At 43.6% G+C, this 26,199-nt stretch overlaps 7 protein-coding genes across 7 annotated transcripts; 3 read left to right on the top strand and 4 right to left on the bottom strand.

The window, feature by feature from the left end:
• Positions 1-2,924: 2,924 nt before the first annotated feature.
• Positions 2,925-4,043, top strand: F5147DRAFT_777907 (uncharacterized protein; the record flags this gene model as incomplete). Its single annotated transcript, XM_041442048.1, has 4 exons — positions 2,925-2,990; positions 3,042-3,445; positions 3,490-3,644; positions 3,775-4,043. The coding sequence occupies 4 exons, from the start codon at positions 2,925-2,927 to the stop codon at positions 4,041-4,043; spliced, it is 894 nt and encodes a 297-aa protein (XP_041288644.1).
• Positions 4,044-4,077: 34 nt separating this feature from the next.
• On the top strand, positions 4,078-4,817 carry F5147DRAFT_777906 (uncharacterized protein; the record flags this gene model as incomplete). Its single annotated transcript, XM_041442047.1, has 2 exons — positions 4,078-4,476; positions 4,515-4,817. The coding sequence occupies 2 exons, from the start codon at positions 4,078-4,080 to the stop codon at positions 4,815-4,817; spliced, it is 702 nt and encodes a 233-aa protein (XP_041288643.1).
• A 2,972-nt stretch (positions 4,818-7,789) lies between these two features.
• F5147DRAFT_747441 (uncharacterized protein) lies at positions 7,790-10,447 on the top strand (the record flags this gene model as incomplete). The annotated part of the gene is made up of 12 exons (XM_041439950.1): positions 7,790-7,908; positions 8,082-8,322; positions 8,372-8,659; positions 9,000-9,215; positions 9,271-9,300; positions 9,331-9,645; positions 9,676-9,701; positions 9,726-9,762; positions 9,784-9,825; positions 9,847-9,986; positions 10,067-10,128; positions 10,182-10,447. The coding sequence occupies 12 exons, from the start codon at positions 7,790-7,792 to the stop codon at positions 10,445-10,447; spliced, it is 1,782 nt and encodes a 593-aa protein (XP_041288642.1).
• Positions 10,448-11,445: 998 nt separating this feature from the next.
• On the bottom strand, positions 11,446-11,860 carry F5147DRAFT_583352 (uncharacterized protein; the record flags this gene model as incomplete). Its single annotated transcript, XM_041431718.1, has 2 exons — positions 11,446-11,578; positions 11,625-11,860. The coding sequence occupies 2 exons, from the start codon at positions 11,858-11,860 to the stop codon at positions 11,446-11,448; spliced, it is 369 nt and encodes a 122-aa protein (XP_041288641.1).
• A 4,799-nt stretch (positions 11,861-16,659) lies between these two features.
• Positions 16,660-17,437, bottom strand: F5147DRAFT_656280 (uncharacterized protein; the record flags this gene model as incomplete). The annotated part of the gene is made up of 3 exons (XM_041434093.1): positions 16,660-16,830; positions 17,036-17,158; positions 17,198-17,437. The coding sequence occupies 3 exons, from the start codon at positions 17,435-17,437 to the stop codon at positions 16,660-16,662; spliced, it is 534 nt and encodes a 177-aa protein (XP_041288640.1).
• Positions 17,438-23,111: 5,674 nt separating this feature from the next.
• Positions 23,112-23,291, bottom strand: F5147DRAFT_583394 (uncharacterized protein; the record flags this gene model as incomplete). Its single annotated transcript, XM_041431723.1, has 1 exon — positions 23,112-23,291. A coding segment is annotated over one exon (180 nt), but the record flags the coding sequence as incomplete, so codon positions are not given.
• Positions 23,292-24,639: 1,348 nt separating this feature from the next.
• F5147DRAFT_777901 (uncharacterized protein) lies at positions 24,640-25,885 on the bottom strand (the record flags this gene model as incomplete). Its single annotated transcript, XM_041442046.1, has 3 exons — positions 24,640-24,867; positions 24,920-25,270; positions 25,316-25,885. The coding sequence occupies 3 exons, from the start codon at positions 25,883-25,885 to the stop codon at positions 24,640-24,642; spliced, it is 1,149 nt and encodes a 382-aa protein (XP_041288638.1).
• Between the last annotated feature and the right edge of the window lie 314 nt (positions 25,886-26,199).

Here is a 26,199-nt window from a genome sequence, read left to right as displayed (position 1 = left end):
ACAACGTAATCTGCATTGTGAGAAGAATCAAACGGGAATTGAACCGCAGGAATGGTTCTGGTACTGGGGTGTCAGGCAAGCTTAGAAGATTAGTAGATAGTACTAGAGAATCCACTTACCTGCTAGGCCATACTTGAGAGCTTGAGCGCGATCAATCAGTGATTGATGATTCCCAATTCTGATGTTACTGGAAGCTGTGATGGATTTGCCAAGATTAGTTAGCTGGTGCCACCTGTTTGGTGTGGATTATTACTAATACCTGGTGATCTGCCATTTCCCAAATCCAAGGAAGTCATCCTCCATTTCTTAGACCTCCGACCCTGCCGGCCTATGGAGTATAAATTCGGAACGTGGTGAGTGATACATCATCCATCTACTCAAGGTACTCACTGAACTCACTCCCATGACTCAGAATTTGCCTTTCTCCAGTCAGACAGATACTGTGGTATCTGTCTGACTGGACGGTCTCATCAATCTTCTCCAGTGTCTTTCCCTCGATGATCAGAAGGCACTATCTCAGGCCTTAGACATTGGCACGGACACAGGCACTGATGGTGATGCATCCAATGGTGAATCCGTTGATTCTTTTATATTTTCATTACTCACGTAGCTTCGGCAATGTTACAGATAACATCACCATCAGAATGGGCCTGGGCCCTGCCGCTGGCAGCACCAAAACAGCATTGGCTGCTCTTCCCGCTATCTCTGATGACCCCCCTGCTACAACCATTGACAGTCCTAGGGAAGCTGCACCAGTTGCTTCTCCTGGCACAGCTGCTGCCTCTAGTGCTGGCACCGCTCCTACTTCTGCCCCCACAATTGCACATGCTGCCTATGTCGATTATGAGGAAAACAACTCCTCTGATGACAAAGATGTGGCTGCTGCACTTGCGAATGATTCCATGTTGATTCATTACTGTGATACCTACTTCAATGTCCCAGTTGATGCCACCCCGCTGCTCTATTATGTGACTTGAGGTCGCTACATCAGCATCTTTTCAGGCTGGTGAGCTGGATTTTCCGAATTTCTCATGTCTAGTAGCTCATTCTTCATTGTAGGGATGCAACCAGTCCCAAAGTGCTCAGTGTCTCTCGAGCCATCTACCACAAGGTGGATTCTGTTATGCTGACCGTCGATCAGCGTAGGGGAACTTGGATAGGTCTTCTCAACGACAGCTCGAGTGAGCCCACCAAAGTTGAGGGTGTTCGGCGACTTGACGGAACGTCAAGGGTTCCTCTGGTTATCTTGGTAAGACAGCGCTCGTCAAGATACAGGGCTAGCAGATACAGCTAAGCACGGGGAGCGACTTAGAAGTGCGGTCTAAACGACTAAGTTGGAGGCTTAGTCAAACAGGTTTCAAAGGATAACCAAGTGAATTAGACAAGGCTAGTTCTGGGGTTGGACCAAGTAGATTAAAGTAAAGATCTCAGTACAATAATCTATCTACTTATATGTTCTACATGTAAGTGTTCAAGCTCAGTCTGTATCTATAGTATATCTGTGGATCTATGTCTATCAAAGATAAGAGTACATGAGGATGGTCATGAGCACAGATAAGATACATGAGGCTTAACCTCTGATCAAGCATGCAGCGCCAAGTGCGACTGCGCATATACATGAGGCGCCAAGGGGCGCTCCAGATCTTCATGAAGTGGCATGAGGTATACATGCACTGAACTAGGGTGACCATGAGGCATACAGCCTTCATGGATCAGGTACAAGGCCGTCTAGGCCAGGGGCAGTGTCACAGTGGTCCAGACCACTGTCTTTCTAAGTGCTGGCGGCGTGCCGCTGCGTCGGGAGTCTAGCAGAGCGGGGGCTCCTGTAGGTGTTACGGATGACTGTAACAGATTCCATCAAGCAAGGCATAAACATCGTGAAGGGTGCAATTGGTCACGGTGATGCTTTGCAGGCCTTGTAACACATGATTATTTAGTGAATTTCATGTATGTTTATAGCTGTCGCAAAATGAATGGTTTTTCTTGAATGTCGGTCTGCTTCGTCTGATCAAAACATATTGCAAACAAGTATTACATTAATGAGATTGTAGCAGCATACAAGTGCCATGCCCATCAAGAACATTAAACTTAAGATATAAAACCTACCCTGTAGGCATGATAATCGTAGAGTTCAATTTTGAAGGATGGTAAGAGAATGGTAGGATAAATTTGCATAAAAATCCAAATTAATCTCCTATGTGAAGCCATTCAAAACTCCTACACATATATTGAGTGCCTCAACTGACTTACTTTCAACCCACTTTTATGCACATGGAATGTGGGACAGGGCAGGACCTCAGTCAGGCACATAGTTCTGTGTCTCATGTGCGCAGGGTTCTGGCAGACTTAGAAGACATGTTTAGTCATACCATGTTAGGTGTAGACTCCTTAGTTGAAGTGCATGAACAGCATAGACTACATCATCAACTTACCTAACACAATGTTATTCCTTAGTAGCCCAAAATATGACTAGGTAGTATAGAACTTCATTCAACACCTTTTGAAATCAGAGTGCTTGGTGACAATTGGAAAAGTCCAAACTTGGAAAACTGTATAATATGGCATTACGGCGCTCAGTGACAATCAGAAAAGTCCAAACTTGGAAAACTGTATTGGCATTACGCATTCACCTCGGCATCAAACAGTGACAATGTGTACAGAATTAAAAAAAAGGTATGTTATGACGAGATGGATTTAATTAATTAATTAATTATAGTCATATGTGATGGCATGCTAAATGTAACATGAATAGATGGCGCCGCATACATGGCTGATGCAGGAGGAACTTGGCCTTCATCACAACTTTTGAGGACGAGTACCTTGAATGCCAAAAGAGGGGGAACTATACCACTTTTTGGCAACCCTTCTTTGAACAATGGGAGGAATGATGGCCCATGAGGGCTTCCTTGTTTCCAGGTATTCCTATGGATCAAGTTCTCACTGCGGCTCAATTAGAGGAGAAAGAAAAATTCAAAGCCGCACTTCAGAAGGTCTATTTCTTATTTTCCATGCATGGTATTGGGGACTTACATTGCATCCAGCACCTGACAGTCAAATTCCGTAATGATCATGGTAATTCAAAGCCTGGCCACAAAGCAGCTGCAGCGGGCAATTCGGCTGTCCACAAACTTCTCAGCAATATCGTTAAGGGACCCACAGCTGGTCGGAAATGTCCTCTCAAGGAAAGCGAAGTCTACACTAAAAAGTATTATACTACTCAAGTCCAGGCCAGTGTTAAAGATGAGCTAAAAGCCATCAAAGAACAACCTGATGTCCCCGATCCCAAGAAGACGAACCTTTGGGTGATCCAAAAGCATGTTGACCGATGCTGGGAGAATGAGTCTGTTGAGGTGAAAGAGGAAATCTCTCAACTTACGAGAGAGATGAGGGAAGCAGCACACGAGGCAGTGAAGGGGAGAAAATCATCTGAGGTGACCAATGACCTGTAAGTGTTATCTTCATGCCTGTTCCTTTGCTGATTGAAGACAGAATTATACTGAGACTTACAGAAATTCTCTCAACTTTCTTCGGAGAGCTTCATGAGGCCACAGGATGGACGTTCAGCATCCTGCTTGGTGGCCCTGACCCATCAAATGGGGGTGCAATTGATGTCAGCAGCTTACATGTAGGGTCAACGAAACTCGGTAATCGATTTAACCATGCATTTTCAAAGTTTAATGATAATGTTATGCTGCCCTACTATGAGTTTGTTTCTCATGTTTTCCATATGTATCCAACTATTTTTTTTTCAAACATTTCACTGATAATATATAGCTAAAGCTGGGACTTCAAATAAAACAGATGCCCCCGCTCCAGACAATATGCTTACAGACGATGATCCTCCAATGCCTATGACTGTAGCACCTGATACATTACATGGTTCACACCCCACATCCCAAGAGGTAGACTTGGCACCTATCTTGGCACCTATCTTCCCTTCCATGCACTTAGCGCAAGGAGAGGTAGTTCCTGCGCCACCTGAAGAGGACTTCTACGAGGATTTCTTCCAACACCTGGCCCCCGCTCCTCAAGACAATGAATGAGATTGACCAAGAGCTGAATAGGCCCATCATCCCCATGCCAGAGCGCTATGTACCCTTCTATCCATCACCGCTAGCGCCACTCACTCTGGACCCTATGTCTTCCCCCACTGCATTTCTTAATCTGGACTCAAATCTCGAGAGTTTTGACGATGCCCTCAAATCCATGCAGTCCCAGAACACCACCACAGGATTGGTCTGTTCTCCTCCCCGCTTTCATTATCAGTTCGACAATTTCATTAGATTGTCGTCGCTTAGCACCACGTCGGTCATCACAGCTCGCACCATGTTGGTTGGTACACCTAGTACCACATCAGTTGGCACACCTCAAACCACATTGGTTGTCACACCTCGTACTACATCAGTCATCACACCTCGCACCACGTCAGTTGGTACGCCTCAAACCATGTCTGTCATCACACCTCACACCATGTTGGTTGGCATGCCTACCATCACCCATTCACCTGTGGTCAGGTCTTCCATCACACCCGCTATCACACCTCTCCAGCTGCACCCACAACTACCATACCCATCACCACATCCTCGGTAGCTGCACCCACGACTCCTGTGACACTGGGAACAAGGCCTTCGCAGCTTATTTCTGGGGTGGGACTTGATGCTCAAAACCCCAGCAACGTTGTAGATGAACGTCCAGCAAAGCACCAGAAACGGGCTCAATGCACATGTGCAGGAGAGACAGATCCACCACAGGCTGTCTCCTCCGGCCAAGGGAAACGACAAAGATCCAGTCCACTCAAGCTGCTGCCACCAATGTGATTGGTTAATTATTAGTTGAACACATCTATAAATAATGTACTTGAAATTTAATTGTCTTGAGCTTAACAGTATCATGGTGGCGCAAGCATCAGTCTCTGACTCACATCAAAAGAAATTCTGATAGAACAGCCCTCCGGGCACTTACATAAACAAGGCAAATTCTGATCTGCGCATGAGACAAGTGTCACTGAGTGTAAATGGCAACCGAGGATTAAAAATATGGAAAATAAACATATAGAGAGGTCTCATACGACATGGCTGGTAGGCTCAGACAGACACTAAAGCTAAGAGTACAGAAAGGTCCTCCTCTAAACCAGACTTGATCAGCGTGATTGGCTTAGAGCGGCTTAGGTTTGCAGTCTCAGCTCAGACTGCAAACCTCACCGGTTGGACAAAGTAAAAATGCTGTGTGGGCATCGAGTTAGTTTGAGATATTCACTGAGAATTGAAATGTACGCAATGGTACGGTATTGAGCCTGCAATTCACTGTGCGACAGAGGTGCAGAGGCATTTGGAAGGTGTGAGAGGGCGGTGGATGGTGCAATAGCCTAGGTTGGTGGTGAGTGAGAGAAGGAGTGAAGGCTGTGGGTGGCTTGGCGACATTACTGGAGGGTGGCAGTACTAGAAGATGCAAAACGGCAGGGTCCAGGCCGTCAGAGTCCTGCCAGTAAGTAACACTAAAAAGCAAATAATACCTGGTCAGAACACTCGAAAATCAATATATTTACTCACCAAACAGAAAGAGCCGAGAGTCCGAATGAAGATATTGATCTGAGAGCTGGACAGTTAGAGCAGGTAAAAATTTGGAAGATTCATTGAGTGTCGACTGCACCGTGTTTTATGTACGATGTTGTAATGCAAGGGAACTCTCCAAGCCACCCACAAACTGCCGAAGAACTGTACATAAAGCCGGCTGACACAGAAAGAACAAGGAATAACCAACCGCTGAAAATATTTGTAATGCAAGGGAGCTCTCCAAGCCACCCGCAAACTGCCGAGGAATTGTACATACCTCTGCATGGGTAAATGTGCTAAATAAAACCATGCATAAAAATATATTGGCTAAATAAAGTCAGCTGACACAGAAAGAAGCAAGGAATATCCAACTGCTAAAAATATTGTCAGCTGACAAATATAAAGAATCAAGGAACAACTGAAATAATGGAGGAACAATCAAAAAGAACCCAGAGAACCAGGAACAGGCTGGATGAAAGCATCTTTTTTGGATTCACCAGTGATACAACAGTGATACATCAGCCTACTACTGCCTGTAAGTACAGCAATTAATGTATTACATTTTTGCTACCACTGTAAGCTAGGTAATGTATTAATATCACAGTATAGCCTGGTATAAATCAGAAAGATCATACATAATCTACAGTGCATTCAACATAAGCGTAAAATGTGGATAAGTCGTGGTGATGGGCTGAGGTAAAGATATAAAATGCCGCACAACAATCGGATTGGAAGGCATCAGAATTGGATAGGACACAATATAGGCGATACAGAATGAAATTGGGGCAATAGGAGGCAATAGGGATTGAATTGTTTGGTGTCAGATTGACTGAACATGTGTCGTTAATAGAATGAAGAAGCATGGGGAACTAGCAGTAATGTACCTTCCTATTTATTTGCTCCATAAACAAGGTCATCTGACCCCCCATCACTGTGGGAGTCTGAGGAATCATGATCTGCCACAAGTTTGTCAGGGGAAAGTTCCATGTCACTGCTATTCGCAAATGGAACAACACACTTCCTCACATGAGTCGTGAACTGTCTGTACTGCTCATTGGTGACATCGATATTGTCCAATTCTTCTGCAAAAATTGCCTCCAAATATTGTTGGTTGTCTTGCAAAGCAGGGAGTCCTCAATCACAGACCAGCTGCCTGAAGAACTCCATTTCAGTCTCTGCAATCTTAAGCTCCTCTTCCTGCTCTTTCTGGAGTGACTGCATAAATAACCTCTGCCTCTCAATCAACTCAAGTTTCCAGGTCGTGTGTATGACCATGTGTGTCTTGTCCTGAGCTGACACCTGTTTGACTAGAGCAGCCTTGTGGAAAGTACTATTGGATAGATGAGATAAGCTCTTTTGGAGTAGCTCTTTATCCTAGATCTTTGTTTGAGTGAAATCATGGGAGTGGAAAGTGAGATAATTACCTCATGCAAGTCTTGCTGGGAGAAATATTTGTGTAAAGACTGCATAATGTGCCTCTTTGCAAAGACAATCTCATATGGGAAAGAATTATAAATGAGGCACAGCTTATACTGAGAGCAGATCTTTTCCTGGAAACACTGAAGATGGTCTTGCCTTATAAAAGGGCCTGTACAATTGAGGATGTGGCCAGAGGAGGGATGGCCTATGTGTTGAAATTTCTTCTGAGGGAGTGAAATTATGTTGGACTTGGCTGATCCGAAGGATGTAAGAGGGGACATAGGGAACACCAGCTTGGAACTAGAGAATGCTGATGCTATATTGACTCAAGTTGAGATTATGGTCTCACAGTCAGACAAAGGAGGGGGGGTTATACGAGTGTTAGGTGTGTCCATATGCAGCTAGAGATCAGTGACTAGAGACTTGCCAAAGCTCAAGAACAGGGAGCATACTACTACAGTTGAGGGATATCACTATGAACAATAGGATGCCAAGTGGACTTTGAAGGACTTTGCAACTTTTTCTCTGTGTTGGCAGTGTAGCACCCTAGGCTCATTGGCTCAAGCAGGTGAAAGTCCGCATTCTTCCAGTGACTATGGATGCTAGCAATCATCATTCTGGGCCATTCATTATATATGGCAATTTGTAAGTTTCTATTCTATTCTAGAATTGATACTTCAGTAACCACATCAAATCATCTATTGCAAAATGCCTGCAGTGTCAAATTGATTTGCCTTCTGCTGAGGCAGTGTTAGAACACCTTCAGACAACAAATGGTTGCTGGCCTCCAGTGCAAGATTGCCATATTCCTGTCCCCCATGTTTCTTCGATCTACTTCTGAAGCAGGAAAAGATCGTGTCTTTGGGCAGTACCACTCATCTTCTGGCTACATATTTGGAAAGGCACAAAACACCCTTGAGGTGATGGAAAATGACTAGTATGCTTACCACCGACATCATGCCCCATTCTATCCCTTTCAAGACCAGGCAGAGTTTGACCTTGCAAAATTCCTTTGTGAATGCTTAACGCAAAGTGATATGGAGTAATTTCTCAAGCTGAAATGGGTTTGTCTGGAGCTGTGGAGTATGGGCTAGTGTAACTGACCTTGAGTTTATGGGTAGCTTCTCTTCCAACCGGACCAAAATGGCATTCAATGACCCTTAAAATGATCAGGTACCTAACTATCCAACCGATAAACCTCATCTGGCGTGATGGCTTAGAGGTAGTGCAAGATCTCTTTGCAAATCCAATTTTTGCAAACCATGTGACATATGACCCACATGTCGTGGTCGATGGTGGTGAGTGCAAATACAGTGAATATTTTATGGCCCAACAAGCATTTGAAATTCAGGTAAGCTTGATGTATCATTCACAGTAGTCTACTGATGGCTTTGGTACAGGATCAACTTCCTGAAGGTGCTACCATCATTCTGATGATCGTTGCATCTGATAAGACACTTGTGACCCAGCATATGGGAGGACTTGAAATGTGCCCTATTCTTGTCACTGTTGGCAACATTCAATCTGACGTGCGGATGAGAGCAACATGTCATGCTTGGCAATGTATCGCATATATGCCAATTCCCAAATTTGTTGATGTTCATCCTGACTACCAAACCATTCTCAGCCAACATCTGTTTCATAAGTGCATGAACATTGTCTTTGCAGATGCTAAGGTCGCAGCCATGGTGGGCATGTTCATGCTTGATCCAGCTGGACATCTATGACACTGCTTCACACCTTTGGTCGTGTACACTGTGGATCTGCCAGAACAGCAAGCTATAGCATGTGTCTCAAAGGTCGCTTCTCCTATCACATTGGCCACGTCTCAATCTTTTGGTGACACTTATCGCCATCCACCATGCACGAAAGAACATACACTTATGGCAATATATAACATCTGTCAATGGATCAATCCATGGAGGTTGCGAGAATTCCAGGAGGAAGCCAAGGCTGATTCATTAAGTGGCATTCACCAGCCTTTTTGGTGGAATTGGCAGCACTCAGATCCTTCTTCCTTTCTGGTAGGAGAATTTTCTCCATACCTGTCACAAATTTTTCTTTGACCACCCATTCAAGTGGTGCAAAGAATCAGTGGGAAAGGACAAACTCAAACTCCATTTCCGAAGTCACTACAAGAGAGTAGGAACATGCCATTTTTTATCCGGAGTATGTCAGATGAAACAAATGACTGGTCAGGAACATTGGGACTTGCAATGCACCTTGGTTCCTTCTATTACTGGGGTCATGCCCCCCATTTGTCCATGTGATTTGTGCTTTGATTGACTTCATCTATCAGGCCCAAAGCCCTGTTTATTCTGGCACCTCTGTTGATTCCATGGTCACCTCACTCAAAGAGTTTCATGATCATAAACATGCAATATTGGATGCAGGTGTGAGACGAGGCACCAAAGGAACACTCGACAACTTTATCATCCCAAAGCTTGAGCTTTTGCAGAGTTTTGCTATGTTCACCAAGGATACTGGCGCCCTCATTCAATGGACTGCTGATGTCACTGAGCGTCTTCTCATTACTGATTGTAAACTCCCTTTTAAGAGGACATCATGCCAGTCACATACCTTCACAGAACAAATCATTGACATTCTTAACTGCAAGGAGTCAATGCGGCGATTCCAATTGTACCTCTTCCTATGGATGCATGATTCCCCCCTTGTTAATGCCATAGTTACAGAAGAGTAAGAGGTCACTGAAAGTGACCCTGCTCTTGCGTGGATCGCCCGCATCGCACCTAGTGATCTGAATCAATGGTGTTTTGTCGGGCCATGCCCAGTTTGAAACCACTTTTTGAAGAGTATCCTGTCTTCCACTGCTACAGCTGCCTTTCACATCACTGTTACTCCTGATTGAGCCAAGATGTCTCTCAATGAAATCCAGCAGCTTTACGCACTGCCAGATTTTGGACAAGCACTTCCTGATTATATTATGAAAGCTTCCACCAGTCAATTCACAACAGCATGGAGCAATGATTATGGTTGTCTGAAGACGTGGAATAAGTTTTGATTACAGCTGCATTCCATTTATCACTCATGGATGATCATGCCTAGTCAAGTCATGCAGGCTGCCCCACCATCAGAACAGTTTCCTCTATAAATTGTGATGCTGTGATTATGCAGTCGATACAGAGCAACCAGACAGGTAAATAATATTTATCTTATCTTGGCTGCATATTACTGATTATCATTACACAGTAAATCATATTGCTCAAGTGCAGGCAGTCTTCCAGCCCATTGCACCTTGCCACATCACACTTCCCTACTACCTTGCAGACCAACCGCTCCTCTATGTCCAGTACTATGAGATCATCGGGGATCCAGGTAGTCAGCCTGCCATCAGTATGTATATGGTGGCCCAAAAATATCGGGAAGGGCCCACAGGCCAGTGGATAAGATTGGGTGCAGTCATTCCTCTCACAGATATCACGCATGCGGTAGAGCTTCTTCCTATGTACAGCTAAGGCGCTGACTGTACAGTGGGTGCAGCGATGAGTATGGAGGTATATGAGTGTTTTTATCTGAACAATTTCTCGGACAAGGAGGTGTATCACTCATTGTGCTTAGATTTGCATTAGTTACATTTAATCACATTATTTGTTATGTTCTGATCATGCAATTTAACTGCATTGTGTTGTCTGTTTTTTTATCTATTTGATCTCAGATTAAATTAAGCCCATCTTTTATCTTCAGTGAAATGCGACAGATTATCATTGATCAAAATGTTCGGTTCTCCATCTCTTGTAAGTTCAACCAGCAAAATAAAATAATAGCAGCAAAAACATCTCCACCAATCATGTGTTCACTAGTGAGGTTGTAAGTGTTTGTAAGTGTCTATAATGCACATTATGGATACTTACAAACACTTATGACCACACTAGCGAACTCATACGATTGGTGGAGATGCCTGAACACCAATATTACTCACCACATCTAGCCGATAAGACATAAGCCAAGTTATCTTTTGTGGACAAGAATCATAAGATGTGATAGGCTCAGTGATACAATACAATATATTTGATGAAAATAATTGATACAATTGATCCTGCTGCCATCATCCACACAAACTCAGTACACCATGACATCAATGAACTAAGGAGAATCTGTATGTGACATATGGTAGTAGTACCACTCCTTGTCTGAGAAGTTATTCAGGTAAAATGTATCATAGAGCTCTAGACATGTCACAGAAGTAATGAGATAGCAGACTTGTGAATTCGACCAACATCACATGCATGTGACAAAGTGTGATGCTGTGTGGATAAGTGTCTCAAAAGTATGCCGAACAGTGCCGAACCCATGCCGAAGCGTGCTAAGGATTAAAGTAAGTAGAAGTAGAAGAGTTTGGTACAATGGAGTCTATATAAGGTAGATTGAGAGCAACAATAGTACTAAATGAAGCAGAACATTAGCAGAGAATGTGTATTTGCATGAATCAATGTGTTGTTGGGAGTGTATAATGTCAATCAAACTCCTTTATAATGGATTGTGGGAGAACACAATGGCCGCAATATTTTTTTATTGCCCAAGCAGCTTGCATGCCATTCAAGCCTTTCTGATATGCATCAATAAATCTTGCAGACATCATAGCGAAACTGAACTTTGGTTAGTTAATCTCAAATGAAACAAGGTAGCGCTTACCGTCGCATTGACTCCATTGGGACGGCATCAAGTGATTCAATAACATTCCATTCAAGAACTTCCTCTGATGAAGACTGGTCCTTCATTCGATACAGCTGTTTCACAAAGCCCCAACATTGTTCTATAAAATTAAGTTCACAATGAAATTTCAGCAAGAAGATGACATCAAAACCTCGTGTGCGACACAAGGTTTCAAGATGTGACTCAACATTGACAAAATCTGGTTGAATATACATCAACCAATGACAGCAACAAGCCCTCTCGCCATCAATTGGAGTTGGACACCTGAAATCCTTGCATTCAGCATGGAGCTTGGAAGCATCAGCATAGCCACGCTCGACTAAAATCTGAGCCATGCCCTTGAAAAATTTGGCTTTTGGATGACTGTCGGGAAAATACAGTGACTGGGGATTTCCATTTGGGAGCATCGCTTTGGCCATAGGAATTTTCTCTTTTAGCGGTTTCCCATCAGGCCCAAGAGTGGTGTTGCCATTGGCATCCTTGAGTGTTCTGGGTACCCCCCAAGTTGCAGGGGGTCCTTTGGGTATCTTTCATATCTTTCAAGCAGAAAGGGCATCCTCAGCTCGTTTTAGGTGCGTGGTTGCATTGTCAAAAACTAGAACATGGTCTTCATGTGAGTACCACTTTTCTAGGATATCCATTGCCTTTGTGGCATGTGCCAGAATATCCTCATTCGTGAAATACCCATTGCATGCTTTTCCAGCTCGGAAGAGGACTTGAGCACTCTCCTCACCATCTGGAGAGCAGAGCCACCCATAGTCTGCGGAGACAAAATCGGCCACCATTAAAGATACTCCCTCCCCCTTTTGCTGAGGGATTGCACCTTCGGAGCTATGCACCCATCTTTGTTTCTGTTGATCATGGGCATAAAAGGTTGACTCATTGTGAAACCACAATATGACCCGACAACCTGATGGAGCCATATTGGCCTCAATGTCCTCAATGGTAATGTCTCCCTCCCGCTTCCACTTTGTCATCCATGTCTGACAACAATTCCATGCTGGCAGGAAAACATTTTGATGAAAATGAACAACATCTTCCCACTCGTGTCCATCGGAATACTGCCCCTTTGGTTCTTTCTTCCAGTGGTAACCCAGGTGATTCATCCATTGTTGACAACATTTTCGAAGGCTATCTGAGGGGGAACAGATACATCTTGGGGCTTTGCAGATACAGAAACAGTATTTGAGTGAAACTTGCAAGGTACATGGAGTGTACTATGGAGCACCTGTGGAGAGCGGCTCATTAAACCAGGTTTCTAGATTGCTACTTTCAATAACTTAAGAAATTGAAATAACAAACTTTCCACTCCACTTCTGCTTATTTTGAGTAATGGAAAATGTTCGCAATATTACTACCAAGATAAATGAGTATGTGATTGATGCAGAATGCACCTGCTCAATAGTTATTACAATTTTTGTCTGTTATCACATTTTTGTCACATTTGTCATGTGATGTTCGTCGAATCCACAAGTCCACTATCTTAGAACAATTAGCACGTCCACCATAGATAGGGAATTGCACAGGTATGGGTAACCTGCAGCAGGTCAGGGGTACAGGTACTGCCAGATATGGGTCAGGATTTTGTGACCTGCGCAAACACTCATACCTGTGATGTACCCGTTGTCTTCTTAGATAGATGATCTATAGATAAACACCTACAAAATCAAATATCTCCACGGTCAGTGATTCAGACAAATACCAATGACTGATAACATGGTTGTTCGTGGGTGGCTGTTTACACTTCCCCAAGCTATGTTCAGACAAAAAGTACTTCTGTGAGGTCAGTAGCAATACCAGTCAATCCAACAGTATGGATACAATAGAAAATAAAATAAACAGAATATAGTCAGCCCAACGGTATGGTGATGACAAAAAGAAAATGATTCACTCCAACGGTATGGCAGTGATTAGAAAACAGAGAAAAGTCAGCCCAACAGTATGGTACTGATAAAAAAGAAATAGATTGGTAAGAGAAACCCTTCCTTCAGTAACAATGCTTCTCGTAATAAATTTACTACAGAAAGTTGTGCGAAATTATAACAATCACCTCCTCAGCACAAACAGGTAGAATCAAAGGTCAGGACTAATCAGTGATCAGTAGAACTCTTAGTTCACTATTGAACCTGCTGCCAAGGAACTCGCGATGAGTATTAAACAGAATCAGGAACGGACGTCCTTGGATTTCAGTACCAAGTCCCCTATTCAACAACTAAAGTCTAGCAGACAAAGAAAACCCTGGCTCAGTATCACTACTCAGATGAGTGAGGTCAAGTGTCACTATCAACTTCTGAAGTCTTCCCACTAAGCCGGTGCTTAGATGGACGTAAAGACAACACAAAGATCTTGAAACAAATTCAGACAATAACACTTAAGATGTGAACGAACTGAACAGAAAAAGAGACAAATGAAAAAAAAAGACAGAAAGAAACAGGACATGAAAGAGAAAAAGAAGAAAGAAAAGAAAAGAAAGAGACTAGAGGTTCACCAGTAGAAAATCAAAGAAAAAGTTTTGCTCACTGTTGAGCACAGTGAGCTCAAGATATTTGATGGTTGTTGACAATGAGCTAAAGGTATTGCTGGATGTTGCTTACAATGACCTCTCAGTTAGTTGCTTAACAGCTCTTGTCACTGTTGTTGATACTGATCACACTTCACACTCAAATTTATTTTGTGGGGCTTAAAAGTTCCCTGTATGCATATTTTTATTGGCAAAAAGTGGGGTCTTATATAGATAAATTATGGTGGCTGTGTTACTATTTCCCACGTTCTAAGGGGAATAGGCTTAGTCAGATTGTACCAATACTATTTACTGTAGTCATGTGCTTTATAATTTGTGTCATCAAGCTTTAGTCATCTCAAAAGGTTGCTTTGTCATGATTTGGTTTAGGATCATAGGTCACCTGACTGTTAGAGTCATATAACTTAGTATCATGTGACAAATATTAAGTAACAGACTGATTATGTTATTTGTTGGTGTCTTGTTATGATGTTACTTTATTGACCGTAGAAATGATGCGAGCCGTGTATTTAGAGTGTTAAGAAAGTTCCCACAAGGCAACTTATGCAAGAACTATTTTACACTGTTACTTGACATGTGTGGGATTCAGTCTGAGTCATTGTTATTGCTGACTAAGCAGAATTTACCGCAAAATTAAATATACAAGAATATTCAGCCTATCTGAGTCTGTCTGAGAAATGAAATGAAAATACTATCTGAACTGCAGTCTGAACCATAAAGTAAAGGAAGATTGTTCATAATGATTTCTAGGATATCGGGCTCATGGGAGAGCATTAGTCATCCATGCACCGAACCGGTTTGGTGCAGGTCACCGTCACAGTCACAGTGTAGTGCTTACACTTGACACTCATTCTCCTATATCTATGCTTGCTTGCGAGTGTTATACTACTTTTCTATACCTATTTTTGTTTACTCCCACCCATTCCAGCTTGTTTTCTGTCATGTTCCATACTCTACACTTGCTTGTGCTTGTCTTCACATGCCATGTGTTGAATGTTCACTTGTGAGTGTTTCCTCCTCACTCATGTCTACTCACCATCTACATTTGCACACGTAGACTCAACTCTGGATGGGGGTTGGTGATGTTAGGTGTGGTTGAAGTAGACTTGTTGTTTGCTGCTTGTTCCAGGTGCGCATGTTTTTTTCTTGTTTACTACTATCTTTAACCTTGCATTCATAGGATATGTCCTATCTATACATTCTCAATTATAATCTCACTTCCCCTTCTCGACTTATGCGTGCTACTACCACCACTCGTGCTCTACACTGCATCCTACCTCCTACCTCCTACCTCCATCTCATTCTTCCTGTCTTGTCCCTCCTTCCACTCTTCTGGCACTTTCCAGTGTCCTCTGCATATGTTCAAGCCACATCAGCATTTGCTGACATGTGCTGGACATGTGCTGTGCATGTGTGCTAAGCACTGGTGGCTGTTGGGATTGGGTGAGGGTGGGTACACCCACCATGGGTATGTACCCACATCCATACCTGTACCTGTATCCACAGGTACATACCCATGGCGGGTATGGGTACAGGTTGACCTTGGGACACCCACAGGTTTACCTGTGCAGTTCCCTAATTATAGACAGAAATCAGTTCAATTGAGTTACAAACTGGTGCTTGACACGGTTCATGAAGACAGCAGGATCATCACGGGATTGTGCAACAATTTTGAAAGGCTACACATAAATGAAGGGATGATGAGAAAGCGCAGGAGGTAGCCCTGCGCCCCTTGTTGACAATGCAAAAACCATCTGAACTTGAGCAATGATATGATCTAGCAGAGCAGAGCATGAGTATGACACTGAGAATTAGTAGATAATGAAAACTCACTGCCATTCTGTGTTCGCAATAGCACAACATCACAGTTTCCGAGATAGTGAGTGTCAGATGGTGGGTGTGCCTGCACTTACTGACTTGGCATCACAAGTAGTGGGTGCAGCAATGAGTGTAGCTGGAGATGGAACTTGAACCAGACCTTGAGCAAGTGGTTCTGGAAGCAGGACCCAACTCTGTCAACACGCTTGATAAGGGAGTGAAACTGTAACAAAAATCTGGAAGTTCATAGTGCTACATCAAAAAGACAGGTGTCTTATTGGTGAGGTCACTAGAGATGGTGATGTGAAAGGCTGCAACACTATCATCAGATAGGAGGCCCTTAAGGAAGTGGTTGCAAACTGGCCAAGGGTCTTTAAAACAAGACAAATCTTCAGGAGCAACATGTGTGATCCAAGCAAATGCTGGGTCCATGTCAACGACTTCGTCAAATTCATTGACAGTCAGATTATTGAGGGATGAGTTGTTTGAGTGGAGGAAAGCATAAAGGTTGAATTGACATGGTGTATCTTCCCAATCCAAAAGACAAATGATCTGCTGGATGAAATTTGCACACTGGTAACTGGTGCACTCAAAGGGAGTTTTGCAGTGAGTGATCAGCATATGTTCACTAACATCAGTTGTGTATTGTAATATAGTGCCTATGTCAGGAATTGCTCAACTGAACGAGGCAAGGAGCTCAAGCTTCAGTATTTGAAAGTGATCGATAGGACCCAAAGCTCCCCTGCAAGCCTTAGCGAGGATGATTGAGCCTTTGAAATGATGGAACTCTTCGAGCAAGGCCTTCATAGTAGCAATGGATGTTGGGGTAAATGTGGGGGACTGCGCCTGATAGATAAAATCAATCAGCCCATGGACTGTGAAAGTGGGTGTCAAGTTTATCAGCCCCAATAGCCTCCTTGCACCACTTGAAGACATGATCAAAAAAAAATTTGTGCAGAGTATGAAGAATCTTAGGTGTAAGGAAAATCACTGGATCAGAAAAGCACCAGTCACACCAGAAGGGGAGCTGGACTCCACTCAGTAAAAGCACCTTGGCTTTCTCTTGGAAGTGCTGGACCTTGCAAGGATCCACACATTGGCAAAGTTGGTGAAGGGCTTTGATTGTTAGATGGCCAAAACGAGGCAAATATAACTTTTCGTCCCCAAACTGTGACTGTATGGCCAAAGTAACAGGTGACGTGTTCTTGCTTACACATGCAATTAGCTGTTGCTCGGGGAGGTCGGCTGTGTATGCAACAAGGGAAGTAAATGCATAATGCAGGTTACCAACTGGGTCCACCATTTGAGTATCTGTCACAGCTGCAGATTTGAGATTCACAAAGACAATGTCCATACACCAATGCCAAACATGGGCTTGCAAGAGCGAGAAGAAGTCTGGGTGACAAACAAATTGGGGAATGGGCATATATGCCACCCATGACCAAGCATGCATGGTAGCTTTCATACAGATGTCGGATCAAATATTAGCAATAGTTAGGAGTGTTGGGTGCATCTTAAGTCCACCTGTTTGTTGAGTCACCAGTGTTTTGTCAGAAGCAAGAACTATGGGCATGCTAGTGGCACCCCGGTATCTTGTTACTTAAGGGTCTTACATAAAAGTTGTGTATAATGACAACACAATTATACACAGTGAAGACTTCTTGCCAGTCCTTAAGTTCATAGTCTCCAACTTTTCTACTTCATGGGAGGTAATGTGGTGAGTTTTTGGGAGGATGTAGTTTGTTGTTCTTTTCTTGTGTAGTCTTTATATGAAGTGTCATGGAATGTTCTGTGTTCTGGATAAATTCATTAGGTTTGTTTCAGCCTAGTAGGTTGTGCTTCAACCTATGAAAGTCTGTTTCAACTTTGTCGTCCTTAGATTTGTGTCTCACTTTCCATTGAAAGAGAGAGTCTTATGTATACATGTAAAGCTTAGAATGAGAGCTGTTTGATGGTTATATAGTCAACCCCTGTAAGGTAGTATACAACCTAGTAGAATAATGATAATTAAAGGCATATAGTCAACCCCTGTAAGGCAGTATATAACTTTTAGAGTAGAATAATGATATGTCTTAGTCTTACTTCAAGGCACGTTGCCTGCACTTTTATTCTTACATACTCTCACATGGTTTGAGAGAAGAATAAAAAATGGGAAGTTATATTTCATGGGTGAAAATGTGGTCCTTTTATACCTTTTGGAATCCCCTTACTAAGCATAATTCTATCAGATGGATTCGTAAGAATGTGGCTTACTTACAAACCAGGTGATGAATCAGCTTTTACTAATATACTGTAGAGATACGACACTAGGTTCGTCACAGGTCACAGCCCTTAATGAATCGAATCTATTTGGTGTGACTGTCACATGAATTTTTGGTGGGACGAAGCTAATTTGTGACATATGGGAAAAAAAACATAGGTTATGCGCTAATGGGACCAGAAATCATCATACATCGAATTTGCGATGCGTCTACGCTTTCCACGCCCGTAATCAACCTTCGGAACACTATTCGAGCCACTCTCCACATCTTTGGCAGTAATGTCACCCACATCATAGACTTCGGAGTGGTTTGAACACAGAAGTCCGCCATCTGCATCGATACGGCAGTCAGAACGGACGTGTTCACCCCCGGAAGCCATATGATCAAGGAGTGCATCCATTGGCACGTCACTGGCATCGAGGTCATGCTCGCTAGCATCGTCGAAGGGGGATTCGGCTCCGGTAGTATCAGTGGCCTCAGTTCTCTGACTCGGAGTTTGTTGCCTGGTCAACGCTGACAGTCTTGTACTGAGCAGTAGCAATCCTCGTCCATCCAGCTGGATCATTCTTCTGAACATCACGTAAATATTGCAACGCCTCTCGACTTGCGAGGCTCGCGAATGAGAGATTGAAATTCTCCCCGGCCTTACACATGAAAAATGCCTTAAAACATGATTTAGCTCCGTGCATCAAGATTCGACAGTGCGAGAAAATGAGAAACAAACCTGCTTTACAAGCTCAGGCTTGTTTATAGCGTGATATCCATTTATAACCCACCACAATGACCGATCACGAAGGGTGCCAATTGTTGTGTCAAGTCTGATGAGTGACACAGACTTGTCTTGGGCGAGTCGAACAAGAGACTCGTTGACTATATCAGCATGCTGTGTCTGTTTGACTGCAAGTTTGAATGGTCGTTGAATACCGACGTCACATGGCTGACCAACACCAGTGCAGCCCCCAGGGACAAAACGGTATTTGATCCAAGGGTAGGTCATATCCATCCACGTGCGAAATTGAATTGATCTGTGCACACTCCACACGTCGAGGTGCAAAATACACTCCTGGTCAGCCGGTGCATTGAGTAACACTTTCTGCTCCTCCCAGTAAGGCACCAGAATGTCATTAACGTACTCGCACATGAGGGGAAATGTTGACCAGTAAGTGTGCGTACTTGAGTATGAGATTTTGAACTTGAGTTCCATCGCTTCCTTGTATTGCGGAGTAGACTTTGAAGGAATAGAGCATGAAGTTTTCCCCTCGTAGATCAGTTGCAAGGGGAGGGCATGACCTCCGGCAGATATTCCATTGATGACGGTGAACGCTCGTTTTTCTTCCTGCCCGATCACGGAGACTTGCTTCGAGCCAATTGTTTCAAACATCGAGGTGTTTGCTGGCTGATAGACAATATTCGTCTGGTCAATATTGACGACAAATGCAGCATCGAAGATTGCGCAGTCACGAATTGTGAGTGTTAAACGGAGGAACTGATCGAGGAGAAGCTGCTCAACATTTGGTGGCGTTTTTTGAGCTGCACGTGTTGCCCTGCGGAAGCTCCAATTGAGATGCTCAACAAGAAACTCCTTCACCCAACTCTCCGTGCAGCGGAAGCGAGAACCGTCCTTGGCGACATGCCCAAAAATATCAGGAATGGAGTGTTGCAGGCGTGCAAGGATGATACCACGGCAGCGGAGAGTGTCCAACGCAACACCAACTTGACGGAGAGACTGAAGGTCGTTGATGATCAATTTGACCACGTTGGGATAGGAGGATAGAATGTGTTTCCGTGTGTTTTGGTACATGGGCAGGCTGCGTCGCTGAACACGAGCAAGAGTTGCTGCACTCCAAACAGCTTTGTCACCAGAGCGGTCAATCCATGTTCCAACTACCTGCGGAGTCAATGTCCGGAATCGTGCTAAGTCCCTCTGCTGAAGATCGCGCACAATCTCTATGGGGGACATGCCAATCCCAACTCGAACAGCAGCTTCAGCAATAGTAGCCCATAACAAGGGGTGTTGCCAGTTGACACGAACTGCAACAGTGTCCTCATGCTTCCTTTTGCGTCCAGGTTGAACACTAGGTTTATGCGCCCTCACATCTCTTCGAATCTCGCGATATGGGCGAGACACCTCGGCAAGATCTGTCATTGGGAGGGCAGGAGTGATGTCGGATGTGTGATTTGTAGTGGCCTTCTTCACAGCCTTTTCACGGGCACGTTGGATTTGTTTCCGTTCCCTATTTCCCTCACATCAGCGTATATCTCTTTCTACTCCTTCAACACGAACCCTATGGGCATCCCGCTCACGACTCTCTAGCTCCCAAGAGAAAGGAGTCCATGCCGATTTGAGATGCTCCTCGCAGGTCGTAGTTGGAAAGTACTTGAACAAACCAACAGATTTGTCCTCTTCGCGAACCCTAAGATTCAAGGAAACACGTTCTGAGCTAGATGTTGTCGGTGGAGGGGAGGGGCTTGTTGCTGGTACCGGACTGGGATATGATGGAGGACAAGATGAAAATTCGATGCTGAAATCACTAGTGTCATCTGCGAAAGAGCTCTCCGAAGACTCAGAAAGTAACTCCTCAGACTGTTACGAGGAAATGAGTTTTTTGAGTGGTAAAAACACAGTAAAAACGAACCTCGAAGTGGCTCTTTGTCAACATCAAAAACTCCTCCATGCGAAGACAATATTTCGAGTCATTGGTAAACAGCGGGTGGTGGTTGAAGACAGCGTGCTTGATGGTATTGAGAGCCGCGATTGCACATGAAAAGGAGTCTGTCTGCTCCCCATGAGACAAGGATCCTTTGTCAAATGGTGCGAATCCGTGGTTTTTCAACCAGCGGCGGATAGCATCAACATATGAACTAGGCATGGACCATCCAAGTGAGTCACCGTACAAGATCATCTGTGTGCTAGCATCAACGCTAACGATGGCCCAATGGACATTGGCAATATTGACAGGGAAAATGACGCGCTGTATGGTGCCATCGTGAAGCGAGTCTCCGAGGTAATGCAGCCGAGTAAAGGCTTTGTCGAAATGATACTTTGACCACCGCGTGTCGCCAAGGAACAATATATTTGAAAAATCAAGCGTCTCGACAGCAGTATCATTGTGTTCATCCGCACGATCATTGATAGCGGCAATAAGAGCATCAAGTACACGACCATTGACCATCGTGTCAGCGAGCAGAGGGAGAAGCTCTGGTGTGCGAAGATTGGTCTGAGCACCAAACCCCTTCAAGTCAACATCCCATGGCAAACGCTCGAGCGAATCTAGAACCTCGTCTACAACTACTGACTCAGAAGCACCATGACCCGTGTCCTCTTCATCCTCAAGCCTCTGAAGAACCCAATCATGGGCCGATATCCAGGCGAGACGAGCCTCCAGGGCACATGACATGTCCCTCCAGTATGAAAGAACCCAGAACGGAAGGTGAAATGTTGGGGAAAGTGGATGGATGATTGAAGTGTGACCATTAAACCAAGCCTGACTGAACTGATCGAGGAGCTGAGTGACGCAATGGAGCGGGGGAATTGACCATGTCGTGAAATCGTTGGGAAGGCTGAGGAGAGGGGGGTTTGTTGAGAAAATGATGGTGTCTGGGCTAAGATCACAGTCCAGCGATGCGCAAAGACTGATGTCGAGTAGCTGCGCGACAGGCAGAGTCCGAGATGGGATGGTTGGTTGCATTGGAGTTGGGATCCCGAGTAATCGTGTGATCTCATGTTGAACAGAAGGCGGCAGTTTGCTCTGGTCAAAAACACGACCACATGAGAGCCACTCTGAAGCAACAAACATATCAGTTTGCGATGGCATGATGGGCGCTTGAAAACGGATCATACTAGTAGACTCACCTGGCAGGCTTTAAGACCACAGAGTCTCCAATTCCACTTGTTACCAGTCAGCGCTATGCGAGGCGAATCCATGACAGACTGAAGCAAGTTGCTTGAATCACGAAGCAGCATGTCAGATGGTTGCAAACGGCGTTGCGAGCGGCGAAGCACTACGATCCGCAGGCGAATCTATTTGGGTAAGGTCACAGGTCACCTGGACATTCGAACCTGTAAGACTAAGTGTGACATCGTCACGGGCTGCACGTGACGAACCTAGTGTCGTATCTCTACAGTACATTATAAATACTGTATAATCCTACAAAGAAATTACAAAGCATGACAGAAAGGTACTGACTCTTCTCAGGGATTGGTCATGCAGAAGATGACAAACCAAGCCTTTGGGTGAGCTGAATCATCCTTCTTACTAAGTACATTACAAACAAAGTTCAGTGTCTTACAAAGAACTTACAAAGCATGACCAACCATAACTGAACATGTTGAGTCATGTTTAAATATTGTTACAAAGCATGACCAATCATGACTAAACATGTAGAGTCAGCTTGAATAATGTTACAAACCAGAATATCCCCCAGTCACATAATGTACTGACAAATAAAATCTGGTGGCTAAAAGAAGCTAAATAAAAATAAACAGTCAGAAATAAATGGAGATACAAAACTTGGTGGCTGAAAGAAGCCAAATAAAAATAAACAATGAGAAATAAACAGAAGGTCACATATTCATAAAAATACAAGATAAAACAAGTCTGAAAAGTGAGAAATAAAATATAAGACAATGAATCAAAGAAAAAACAGAGAGGTAACTGGGCTAGACAGTCTCTCCTACCTTCCTTATCACTCTTGACATGGTATAAATCACATACCATGCATGACACTGAGGAAGCTGGTCCTAAGAACAAAAGAATTGAATCATTAGAATTAGACTTTAGTAGAGAGAAAAAAACAAGCCCAGATCTCATGCACACACAAGCTGGACATCCATTCACTATATTCTTGTTCTCCATTATCTTAAATCTAATATGGGTCAAACTCCATGTTGTTGGTGAATGCTGGGTTGCCAAAAATGTGGTGCATCACCTCCAAGGCATCACACCAGATGAGGTGTATAGGATGGGTAGTAATATAGCCTTCAGTCTGAATCATCATACAACACCACTTAGGTCCCTTTGGCAAAGCATCTATGAAAGTAAACAATTATAGAGCTGATTTGTATGCTGGCGGTTTCCATGCTTCTGACCTCACCTAGCAAGTAATTAGAGCTAATGTTGTACATAACTGTTAGGCCACTCACCCACAACAACTTCAAGAAACAAGGTATTTGTCCCTAATTGAGATTATCATTCAGAAATTTGGTTAGCTCCCATTCATCTCTGTTCACAAATGAATAATACACATTATGCTGCCAGTGAGTTTCATATTTGTGATCCTTCATGTGCTGAAATGTGTTAGGATGATCAAAATCATAGATAGAGCCAGATTCTGGATGATAGTATCCATCATGATGCTGACCTACAGCAGTGGATTAATGGAATGCAAGCGCCATATATGTGTCACAGTTATTGCTCTCCTATCCTGTTTAGCAAGATCATATGCTTGGAAGATCATTCTCTCTGTTACTAGCATTATATTGGCTGAATTTCCAAGGTAGTGGCTTACTATAAAAATGTTCTTGTCATTAATGTCACATCACATCACTATGGCAATAGTGACACATACATTCCACTATCTGTTCACCTTACAACATTCAAGGACACATATTTAGGTATAGTATAGAGGAACTTGGAGGTGAATTTCTGGTATGAAGCTCTCAGGATCATTCCTACAATGACCTATTGAGACATGTTAGAAGTCTAGACCTATTGTTTGTGTCTAGCTTGACATATGCAACAATTTGCTCAGCCACTAGTTAATCTTTTTCAGTAGAGTACATCATCCCTTCACTACCCATATTTCTGCATATTCATGTAAAGTGAATTCTTTCCTTTAACCAAATATATATTGCAGTGACTATAGCCACTCATGCCAATTCTGAAACTTATCTTGTGTACTATTTATATACTTATGCTATATATCTTAACAAGCAAAAATACTAATTATCTGGAGATTGTTGAGAATATCATTTACTCTAGTACAACTATTTGTCTGTGAGAACACATATCATCTACTTTCTTAATACTACATCTTTATACCACCTTCCTGAAATGATTACTAATATTTAGTGAATGAACAAAGAATTACTTTCATATCCAAGGAAATCTTGGGGATTTTTGGAGATTAGATGCTGCTGTTATCTAGAGGAAACTATATTGAGATCAGCTCCACATCTAACCTTGAAATATAAAGCAGATAAATGCAAAGACAGATGAGAACCTTTAAAGACAATGGTCGACCTCAATTAGAACTCATTTTATTTCTCACTGTCTGTTACTTGGAAAAAATAAAATGGGCAAAATACAATAGAATTGAATAGTGGGGCTATTGGACCAGTAGAAATATGAAAAGACAGAATGAGCAAATGAAAGATGAAAGATGAAAAAAAAAATCATGACAGTGGGTAGCTCTGAGCCTTCATACAGTCCAGAACTTCCCCCACGCACTGAGCAACACCCCGCTTTTGCACACCCTTAAGCTTTCTTTTGATGAGTTCTAGGTCAGAATTGTCTATTAAGTCAGTGGCATAGGCGACATGATCTGCTGCATTCAGATGGGGGATGCCAATGTTATACTGCTTCATCACCTGGCGGAGGTGCTTTTTCTGAAACCTGGCAACCTGGGAATGGATTGGCGTTTAACAAAGATGGTTGAAGGGATGTAATACTTACTTCGGAGACCAGCAGTGCAAGCGTCTCCTTCACTATTAGAAAAACAGTCCACACTGGGACACTTCCATGGGAGACACTGGAGAACATTTTCCATCGGGAGGTTGTATCTGGATGCTCAGACAGCCATGCATTCACCGCAATCTCCATATGGTGAAGGTTGTTGGAATCAGCCTCAGTTGAATGGGTGGTAGAGGGGTTGGTCAACGGTGTGGAAGTTGAATTAGCAGTAGAGGAGTTGGTGGTGGATGACGTGGATGACTGTATTTCCAAAGTTGCTTGAGGCTTCCTCTGAGTGCAGTGGTCCGTCCCCACCCAAGTAGTTGAACAGGGCCCATCATCCGCTTGCTTGAACTAGCAAGATCAGCAGCAATATTGAAGGGGATGGAAAGAACCTACCAGGCTCCTCACCACTAGGGTGGTAATAGGACACAGGAGGAGGGTACAGTCCTCCAACTCCTCGTAGAGCTTAAACTCTGTAGTGTCGGCAGATTGTTCAGTTGGTTTCCTTGTCAACAAAATGTTCATGTGGGACATTTCGATCATAATGTCGTGGTTGTGGCAAGCAAGCTGGGGACTGCAGTTGAGAAACGGAAGGATCATCGCAAGGACAACTCCGAGGGTAGTCTTGCCATCGTCGACATCAACTTCAGCCCCCTCTATAATGGCAACGGGGTATGTGGGGTCTCCATCATTCAGGCGAAGATGAATTGCTAAACGCGCCTTTGGGGTGCTTGGGTGCACCTCAGGGAGAGAGGGTGGAGGACTGAGTTGGATGTGCGAATTGATGTCTAAAACCTTTTTGGCAGCAATCTGATATGTATCTGTCGCAGGAAAATGTAGAGATGGGAACCAATGTTTGGCATTTCTCTTAAAACTTGACAAGTTCAAACCTCCCTTCTGGTGAGTTTGGCTTACTATGGCTTCAGCTTGCTCTAGAAGAAGGGACATCGAAATTGGAGTCGACATTGGGTGAAAGAGAGGGTCAACGCTGAAGCATGGGTAAAATCAGAATTTGATTTTTAAGTGTGTACAAGGTTAAAACGTAAAAGCTCGCCCAGCGCATCTCCAGATATCAGGACCTATGACTCATTGGACATCCAAACAAGAGTAGCAGATGAGTCACCAACATCTACAGGACCTGTCACATCCATTAAACGTGGCTCTGAATTTGACTCCAATGGCAGAAATGCACCTAAAAGCCCCCCTTTGAAAACCCGAACAAACAAAGATGCTGGCAACTGGTTGGACAGTGGGACACACGCACTGGCCGAGCCCTCAGC

This window comes from Suillus discolor (assembly GCF_016758755.1).
Source record: "Suillus discolor strain FC423 chromosome Unknown F5147scaffold_64, whole genome shotgun sequence".
NCBI lineage: Eukaryota > Fungi > Basidiomycota > Agaricomycetes > Boletales > Suillaceae > Suillus > Suillus discolor.
Note: the sequence above shows the minus strand (reverse complement) of the source record. Positions and strands in the feature narration are given on the sequence as shown.